Raw genomic sequence first — 10,107 nt, 5'->3', positions numbered from 1 at the left:
GAGTTATTCTTCAAGTCTTGTTCTTTGAACAAATGCAGTTGAGGAGGGCTTTAGCCGGCTGCCTGAACGATCTGGATACTGAAAGTGCCCCCGCAGCTTCATTGGCTGCCCCAAATGAAATAACCGGTCAAACTGTTCAACGAGATGGGTGGGTAACAGTTGTTCGTGAGAACCAGGTTCTAAAAGTCGACATGGAAAGGATGAGAACTCGAGTTGGAGAGCTAGAACAAGAATTCACTAAAATTAAGGAAGAAGTGAAAAAGGTGACCAAGTCACATAGCTACCTTAGTTCCCCTCGGTTTGTCACTCGGAGGATTGGATGCAAGCTGCTTCCCCGGTCTTCAGATACCGAACCAGACGTCGTGGATAGCACAGCACCGACTCCCAGAGCATCAATCGAGCAGGCAGAAACTTCCGCCCGCCACTCCAGACATCGGAAAAGTTTCTCTTTGTTTTGAGTGTTGTAATAAGAGAAATTTGCCTCTCTCACACAACCCCCTTCCGTAAATTGGATATGGGATTTGGTAAATCACAGAGGAAGCAATTGTTAAAGCACAAATTGGGGAGTCCCCTTGAATAGTTGAACTCATGCACAGTCATCTACAGAGCTTCCATACAGGTAAATACGACATTCTACTCACCAAACAAGTACATATTCTATATCTCATATTTTCATACTTACGGTTTATAAATGTATAGCTCCATGAAACCAATGTATAACTTTGTAAGCATCCAAATTATAAAATTTTCGGTTCCTTATGGTCATGTACACATACCTACTAGAGCTTGTGTAGGAAAAATATGGTAGTTATTATTAGCATTAGTTTAGGCGGTCCATGATGTTGACTTTAATGTTTTAACAGATTTTGTGCCGATGAGTTTGCTTTATTTATCAAAGATGATTTCTGTTGCCCGAATATCAGTAGAATACATGTCATCCAATTGTCGCTCGTCTTGAAACTCTTCTTCTTCTTTTTTCTTCTTTTTTTTTTTTCATTGTTTGCGAACATACTACGTTATGAATTCTTAGAACCCTAGAATTTCTTTTAGTTTTTATTGAAGAAACTGTAATTTTTCCTTTTTGAATTTACCTGGAATGAACGAATGAGCATTGTGTTTTGGGTGAATTTCTCAATATCCTCACGTGAAACAATGCTGGCCACTCCAATATGAGACGAAAGAAAAAGGAAATGCAAATCACTTTTGACATACTTAAATAAGGAAGGTTGGATAAGAAGGATCGAGTGTGGTTAAATTTGGAGCTCGAACTATAAATTTATTTATTTATTTTTATTTTTTTGTCAACGAAGTAAGGTACAGTAGAGTTACTGATTATAGTAACTTCGAACTGTTTGAAATTACGGGAAAGTTATAGAGATAACATCCAAATGAATATATGATTGATGTTAGGTGTAGTTTAAAAGGCCATCATAAGATTTTAGTAGTGGTTGATAGATTTGGTTAAGAATTTAAAATCCAAAACAAGCTGCAATCATTCATTACAAATCAAATGCTTTCCTCTATAGGTATAATATGAAATTGTTATACTAAAATCTAGTGGATGAGATCTCATATTCACCAAAAGTCAGGGTTGAACTAAGATATCAAATTGCACCACTAATAAATAAGATTATAGATGAAAGCTTCTTTTAATCTACACTTTGGATATCTTCTATAAAGTGAAAAGCTGCTTTAAGACTAAAAAAACTTACTTTTCAATCTATTTAGACAATTTTTTAGTCCCCGTTTGAGCCACATTATTGTAAAAATGAGAATGAAAAATATAACCGTTACAAGTCCCATACAAAAAATAAAAAGTCAAATATGGTAGTTTGATGTGATGAATAACGATTCTATTTTTCATTTTAATGAGAAAATAATGGAACTCAAACATGGCTTTAATAGTAAAAAGTAGAACCACAAACCATCCCAAATAGATTCTGTAAAGAGACGCGAGAAGAAATTTTGAGCATCGCTTTCTATAGATATCTACTTGACTTCAAGTAATTGAGCAATAGCTCCAAATCGTCAAAAATATGAATCCCATGTGGGATCAAGAGTTCGCCGTTTTTTCCAGACCATCTGCCATATCAGAACCATACAGAATACTGGACAAATGTATAATAAAGTAATTATGCATTTTTTAAGTCCTCTTCTTCTAGTTATTACAGCACTTGTGCATACCTACAAACACATAATCATCGTATGGGGATTAAATGCCACCAAAAATATATCTTAAGCAATTCCTACCGAACAAGAATACCATAGGGTAACAGATTACAGTACAGCGAACATGTCCCAACATAAGCTTAATAGAGAACGAACCTGGAGCATTTTCAAACCGAACTTCACTATCCTACTCAGAAGTACCTCACCAAAGAAGTCTTTCTATCACGGGGTCGAAGGTTCCCACAACAAATAAATTGAGCTCTCAAGCTAGTGCTACAAAATAAAGCCATATTGGAAATAAAAGCTTCGCTAGAGCTGTTGCTCATCATTTCTTTCATTCCCATTTTCTTTACGGGCATTTCTTTCTCGATTCTGAATGAGTGAATTATGTATATGCCGATTGAAAGTTTCTGCTAAGAACAACTATTGAACTCCACTCCATTTAGCCCAATCTACAAACTGCATTCCACCGTATATATTGTTGGCAAACCTTACACCCACTGTGAAAGCCATGGCAACAGGTGGGATCTGTTTTCCCAATGGTGAAGCTTCTACAAGATGCTCCAATCCATTAATAATCTGGTAACGAGTGTTCGAAGATACCGCAAGGAAAACACCTGATCGAAATTTAAAAAAAAATAAAATAAAACCAAAAGGAGGAATGAGTCATGGTAAACATAGCCAACTATGACGAGCAACAAGAAACTACTGGAAAAGAAATCCTATGTCAGCTGAAAATGAAGGTTAGTCAGGTATTCAAATATAAAATATCAATTGCAAAAATTTGTTATTCTCTTTCTTCTTTAATTTCAAAGTTCTTGAAGCATAAATGGACATCACAGATCTATTCATTTCCTGCCTCTTTAATAACTTGAATATTAACCTCCCATACGCAACATATTTCCCTTGCACCCTACTATTCTCCTCTTTTGTTTACGCCTCTAAAATTGAGTAAATCAGTCTTCAATGTCAGTTATCCTGACGCCTGTTATCATATCGATCTCAATAGACAAAGCACTTTATGGCTGTTATACATCAAGAAGGACGTTGCTATTATTATTGTACACATATTCAAAATAATAATTAAACATTTCAAGTTAAAAATTAAACATACCCCATAGGGCAGCACTTTTCACCAATGGGGGAACAGGTATGTCTTCTTCTGACTTCTTTATACTCCTGTCATGTAGAAAGGTACAGCCATATAGATAACAGATGGAGAAAACAAACATTTACCCAGATGACTGTATATTAACCACAGAGGGTAACAGCAGCTCACAACAGCCATTAGGAGAAATCATTGATAGTTTGCAGAACACCAAACAACATAATTGAACATATCTTTAAGGGTGTGTTTGATTGACATGGAAAATATTACCTAGAAAATAAAATATTTTCCATCTTTTGTGGAAAATAAAAACTACCTCTACCCAAGGAAAATATTTTCCTTAAAAACAAGTAAAATTAGGCATATTTTTAAAAGTTGGAAAATGTTTTCCATGGAAAAAAATAGCAATCAAACACTCAAAGTGAAAATTTGGATGGAAAACTGATATTTTCCATGAAAAATAAATGTAATCAAACATACCCTAAGTGATACGTTTAGTTTATTATATACAACAGAACGCGAGAATAAAGATTTCTATTCTTCCAAGCTCTCCAGGAGACTTAGTGAAGATTAGTAGAAACAATTAAGATCAATTTTATCTTGGGCAAGCAAAAGTATTTGGATTTAAATTTCTTGAAAAAACACGCCGTCTACCTCAATAGCAAAGTATACCAACAATTTCACTAGTAAAGAGCAGTTAACTGATTTCCAATGTGTCAATCCAGATCTTAACAACACAATATATGGATGAAAGAGAGAGAGGAAAGAGAAGAGATCAAATATTGTTCTTTACCGTTTAGCCGTCATGATCATATTTGCAATGCCTTGGCCAATAAGACCACAACCGAATCCAACTGAGCCGTACAATACACCCTACATGCCAAATAGGCACATCAGCAAGCAACAACAACCACCATGTAACTACAATTGCCAGTCAAGCTTCGTGTATGACTAGGCAAAGAAGATGATAAAGTAAAGACATTTCTTCAGGTAATTCATGGCAGCGTAAAGATAATTGGATGAATCCTTAGCAGATATCACCTTGTAAAAGTATGTTGCGATCCGCTGCTGTGATGAAAACTTGATTCCTGGTCTCTCAGCTTCAAAAACACTATATGACCACAAATATTTACAATCACATATCCATTGATCATTGATTGTGGCAGGAAAGATTTGCATTGCCATTGGCTCAGAATCAGCATCGCAAAAAGGGAGTTCGAAAATTGGGAAAACTATGAAGGTTCCAAAACACATGCGGTTAACAGTTCAATTGGATGCTAGAGACAATCTGTACAAGGCTTGATCAGAAAATCATTCAGGATTATTTAAGCAAATTGCAATGAAGTTTTAATCAAGATTATAACAACGAATAATATAGTCGTTTTCTATATATTCTATATTTTGTACCGTCACATAACTATCCCCATATAAATGCAACCAGATGTCTGAGTTCAATTATATATAAATAGAATTCTGCTGGGAAGGCTCTTAACATACAGAAGTACAATACTAACTTGCAGCCTGAGTGGGTTAAAACTAAGAAAAATGTAATTCCAACTTCCAACCACTGTTTATTCTAATGATATCAGACAACTATTCCACTTAACCAATAGCTTTCAGTACCATCAAGCAAAGGGCTAAGAGAAAACAAGCTGCAACAAGAAGAGTACTTAGTGCAGAATATATCTAGAGGACTCCAAGTGGTAGTTAAGATCCATACCCTACAAATGCATGACTTACCTGCTGGGAAGAGCTCCACAAATATGCTGCACACGTCCAAGAAAACCACTGGAAACTGACCGCTTGCCTATACGAGCATAAGGTGCTAACATGCCAACCAAAGCAATGTCAACAACAATGCCAACCAAAAGATCAGCAGCATACAATTCAAACTCAGCCCAGAAATCCTTTCCCCTTTGCTTAACTTCTGCAAATGTCGCACAACAAGAATCAATTACCACCTGGAACACAACCAAATCATTAGTCAAACATCCACCAAACAATCAACGGAAAAATTATATGCAACAAGTCACATGTAAATAATTATTCCAAATAAACATTTCAAGCAAACAGTATACTATCTATATAATTGCGGATGACTTCAAAGAAGTTTCCCCCATTGTAGGGAGTCTAAGATACCTTAGATTTCTCTACAGAATGGCAAGAAAAGAGAAGGAACAAAGGATCCAAGTTCTTACCAAATCACAGTGTCATTTTCCAGTAGAAAATTACACGTGTTTGTCGAGATGAGAATAAGAAATTTAGAAAAGGATAAGAGAATTGGGAAGTCAGTTCTATTGAGAGAGAGAGAGAGAGAGAGAGAGAGAGACATAATCGTTAGAAAACAAGAAGAGAGAAAGGAAGTTGAGACTACAGATCTCTATAAAATCTCTAGTTCTATTAGGAGTTTGAGATAATATTCTCCTGACTATTATCACTACCTTTATCATGGTGCATGTGAGGGAGCAAGAAATTCAAGGTGCACGAGGAAGAAAACTTGGAGGTAAGGTGACAGAGAATTGTTGCAAATAGAATTAGGAAGGAAAGAGAAATAGATGGAGGCAATTGGACTACATGGTAGGAGGTAAGATAGCTCTAATGGTGAGGTGAATGGCAGCATGTGAAGTTGAAAGGGTGATAGAGAGACGGCTAGGTTGGAGCAGAGTGGTAGTGGTGGGGGTTAAGGACTGGAAATTTTATGTCTTGGCAAGGTGGGTTTGTAATAAGCCTGGTTGGAAGAAAAAGAACAATTTTGTATTTCTATAGCTTTGCTTAAAGTTCATAGGTCAACTTAACGTTGTAGAAGTCATTAACTTTATAAGTGGTAAATGTAATGCAACAAATAACCAAAAGCGTCTTTTGTTAACAAAGCCCGTCAGAAGTAATTGTTTGCTATAATAAGAAACTATTATCTTCCATAAGGTAATCACAATCAGGAAAAAAAAATAACTTATCAATCATCACATCAGTTCTTAAATTCGATGTCGCTAAAGCAGAAATTAGATAGTGATTAAATATCTAAACTACATACACTAAACCATATACGAAAGTACAAAAACTCAAGCGAACCTCTGTTCCAACTTTAAACAAAAATGACGGATCTGCCAGCATGCGATTCCTAAGCATCGAACAATGTCTCATAAGAAATCCTAATGGCCCAACTGAACCCTGCGATATTAATCAAAATAACATTAAAACCAATATGTAGATCACAACCACATATACCCTGACAGTATTTGCATACACATAATGAATTTTTATTTATATACATTAACATGTACCAACAATTAGTATATGTTCTCTCAGCTTTCCATTAACGACCAACAATTAAAACTGCACGATTAAACTTCAGCTAAAATAAATTGATGATTCTGTTTTCAGTTTAACGATCCCAATTCCATGACGTACTTAGTGTTAAACTAATCGACATGCATTTTCACCTGAAAATCTAAATAACGAGCAAGAATCAACTCCCGAAGCCCTGTGGTTTTTGCAGCTTCAAGCATATCCGGTGGCAGATTCGCACCCCGAATTTCTGCCTCCTTCATAACATCCTCGCACTTCATTATCGGCCCAAACTCCTCTTCATCATCATCACCCTCTTCTCCACCACCGCCGCTGCCGCCACCACCTGGGGGAAACAGATCGTCTCCGCCGTCTCCATTCCCATCAATTTCCGTACCCTCAAAACCTTCTGACGACGAAATCGTTTTGGCCACGGACTCCGACTCGCTGCATTTCACTCGGAACAGTTTTTGATTGCCGTTCTTAAAGGACCGGTGATTCGAAGGTGTAAGCTCTGCAAAGATTTTAAATTCAAAACAGGCATTGCTGCTTGTGCAATGATGCAACGAATTGTTACCGTCCGCTGAATTGCAAAGTTTGGAGATTGTGAGGCCCGTTGGAATAAAAATTGCTGACATGATTTTAATTCAAAATCAATTTCAAAGTAATAGGATTGTGCGTGTTTTTGGTGTTGGACTGCGTCTTTTGTTTGTGTGTAGGGTTGGCCGCCGTTCGAGTGCGACTCTTAGTCTGTGACCATTTATTTATTATTACTCTGCGCAAGTTGGTTGTACTTTTAGGACAGTTTTATCCATTGTTCGGAAATTTACACTGCAGTTGCCATGGGGTTAACGGGTATTTGGCAAAAGAATCCAATATGGAAGATTTTTGAGTTAATTTCACAAATGGTCACTGAAGTTTGTACAAAAATTCAAATTGATCGTAGAAGTACAGTTTCCATTAATTACTTTGGAAGTAGAAACGTGTGACGTGTAACGTGTTGGGCCTGCCTGGGAGTTTTGAGTTTGACTCGGAAAGGAGGAGAGAGTTGGATGAGTCTAGAGAAGGAAGAAGCCTCCGTCCCACGGCGGCGATTATCCTGCACCACCCACTTCGACGCCCTCTGGTTTTGCTATTGTACGCCGCAATCTCCTCCCGTCTCCTTTCTACTTAATGAATTGCATATAATTCTTATAATTTTACCACGATTTGGCACTGCGGCCATAATTTCATGAATTGACCGATTAGGTTCTGTGATTAGATAAATTAACTTTACTTATACCTGTTCGCGTATTTATTCATGATATGGTTTGATTAAATGGAAATTAAAATTTAGATCTTTTTCTTCATATGAATAAATTTAGATCAACGGTTTCAGAACCACTTGGATGGGACTCCATACGATTAAGAGTCATTACAAATTTACATTGTAAAACTTCGGTCGACAAGACTAGTTGTAACCACCATAAATTTAATGAAATGCATTCTTTTCTTCTTTATGGAGACTTTAGATGTTGGAGGTGCCCCATTTTGTTAGTATTTTCTTTGAAAGTTTTGTCAATGAATGTTGAGGGCTGTATCTAGCTTCCCTATTGTGAGTATGTTTGATATGAATTTCGTGAAATGTGATTTTTTTTGAGAATGTGTGGTTAAAAATTAAAGAAGAAATATGAATAGATGAGCAAAATTACTTTACTAGGAGAATGTGCGGTAGAAAATGAGTTTGAAAAAAATTTACAGAATTTGTACTGAACAGGGGCACAAAAACACGAGTATTCAAATTGAACTGCAGTTTAAGTTTAAGCAAATTTACAACATGAACAAATCAGCTGAACCACCAGTTTGTCTATCCTGCAAATTTGTGGGCTGGGCATAGTAGGAACGTTCAGTTTGCTCAATTATCTGACATCAACTAATCCCAAAGTTTTTGGAAGATCATCTGGTACTAGGTTTAAGCACAACGGTCTTTTGGTTGAATTCATTTGCTTTATTTTTATTAAGGTTTCCTGTCAATACACAGGCCCCCTGAAAGTTTAAATTTATCTGTGATTTCCATTTTACAATCATCAAATATATGGACTATCATGTTTTGGCAGCCCCCGTCCATCAGATGCAGCAATATTATCGGCTTGGTGATCTTGACAATTGTTCTGGAAAGTGGACTGCTCTTGTTTATTGTTTAAGTCTCAAAACAAAAAGATTTTCTGGAGTAGAGGTGTGTCTCGAACTTATACACAGTCAATGCTGGATAATTGATGCTTTACGTTAGCATGAGAAAACAGAAATCTAGAGATCTCAAATTATTGTAAAGATAAAATTGCAGCCTGCATCAATAGACTCTGCCATGTGTCCAAGTAGTAATCTCCACCATAGGCAGGTAATTAGGTTTAAATATAGCATTATCCAGCGAAAAAGGGGTAATCTGGTATGGATGACAGATGCTTTTTCTTTGGAGCAATGCTTATTTATAGAGAAAGAACGTGGGAGGGAAAGAGAAAGATCTACACAAGATTGCCTGAGAAATGATAAGTTTGATTAATTGAGATGGAATGTTAATTTTGATTGGATTTCACCCACCATTATAAAATGTGCCAACCTCAAAAGTCATATTGGTTTCTGCTTGACTGCATCAGATATTCATGTAATTGGAGAGACCTAAATGTCTGTAACTATAAACTTTAACTCTGCTCTCTGGCTGTACGATCTTTCTTCTTGTTTTATAAGGGGTGTTCTTTCCGAATAATCTTCAGGATAGCCTGTTTTCTATTATAAAAATAAAGGCATTTTGTTGATGCAACAACTATATTTTGATTCAAATCTGGAATAAAACCCTAACTCAGATATATGATTAGAACTACCATAGCTTGATTCAGTAATATCCTGGGAGGATGTTCTACAGTAACGAATGCAATATATAAATTCTAGACCTATAATTATATTACCTTGCTATAGCACTAAAAGATACTAAAACTTTTTCGATGCAACTTCTGGAGATGAAAGTGTATCACAGGGATGGACTTTATCATATGAACTTCAAATGGACTTTTCAAGATATAAAAGGTGTGGTATGTAGGTGATAGGCCTCCATTTCTAGAAGAGCTCGGAAGAAATTGAGAAGAATATACATCAACAGAATTCTGTTATGGCGGGGGGGGGGATTATTTAGAAAGGATCTATAAATACAGAGGCAACCTGGAGGGTAGAGGGCAGGATTTAAGTGAGTAAAAGTGAGGCTTAGGAGAGTGTAGTCCTCTCGAATGACTATATGTTATTTTCCTTTTTGAAATCATTTTCGGCATTCAATAAGAGTTTTGCTTATACATATTCCGTTCTTTGTTTTTCCCGGTTAGAACTTTAACAGTAGGATATCCCAAATTGTTTATTTTTATGTTTGCATTTAAATCACTGCATCTAAGTACTTCGTAGAAATCCAGTTACATTCAATATCAAAGCTGATCTATTTAGATGACAACTATTTGTTCTAGTTATCATAGCACAGGCAACACGGTCAATAGTGAACGAGATCATTTTCCGCAGCAATACCA

At 36.3% G+C, this 10,107-nt stretch overlaps 2 protein-coding genes across 2 annotated transcripts in view; one reads left to right on the top strand and one right to left on the bottom strand.

Annotated features, from left to right (window-relative positions):
- Positions 1–2,109: 2,109 nt before the first annotated feature.
- LOC111379921 (protein RETICULATA-RELATED 1, chloroplastic-like) lies at positions 2,110–7,313 on the bottom strand. The gene is made up of 7 exons (XM_023003367.1): positions 6,718–7,313; positions 6,347–6,445; positions 5,018–5,238; positions 4,319–4,388; positions 4,071–4,150; positions 3,284–3,348; positions 2,110–2,786 (listed from the first exon to the last, which is right to left on the bottom strand). The coding sequence occupies exons 1-7, from the start codon at positions 7,198–7,200 to the stop codon at positions 2,593–2,595; spliced, it is 1,212 nt and encodes a 403-aa protein (XP_022859135.1). The 5' UTR covers positions 7,201–7,313; the 3' UTR covers positions 2,110–2,592.
- A 175-nt stretch (positions 7,314–7,488) lies between these two features.
- Positions 7,489–10,107, top strand: part of LOC111379923 (uncharacterized protein C227.17c-like) — a 3,651-nt gene continuing 1,032 nt past the window's right edge. Inside the window, exons 1-2 of the mRNA XM_023003368.1 lie at positions 7,489–7,699; positions 8,659–8,777. Coding sequence (XP_022859136.1) covers positions 7,615–7,699; positions 8,659–8,777 — 204 coding nt within the window. The 5' untranslated portion in view covers positions 7,489–7,614. The remainder of the gene's footprint in view (positions 7,700–8,658; positions 8,778–10,107) is intronic.

Source organism: Olea europaea, unplaced genomic scaffold (genome assembly GCF_002742605.1).
Source record: "Olea europaea var. sylvestris unplaced genomic scaffold, O_europaea_v1 scaffold2062, whole genome shotgun sequence".
In the NCBI taxonomy this organism is placed as follows: domain Eukaryota; kingdom Viridiplantae; phylum Streptophyta; class Magnoliopsida; order Lamiales; family Oleaceae; genus Olea; species Olea europaea.
This window is presented reverse-complemented; position numbering and strand designations above follow the sequence as displayed.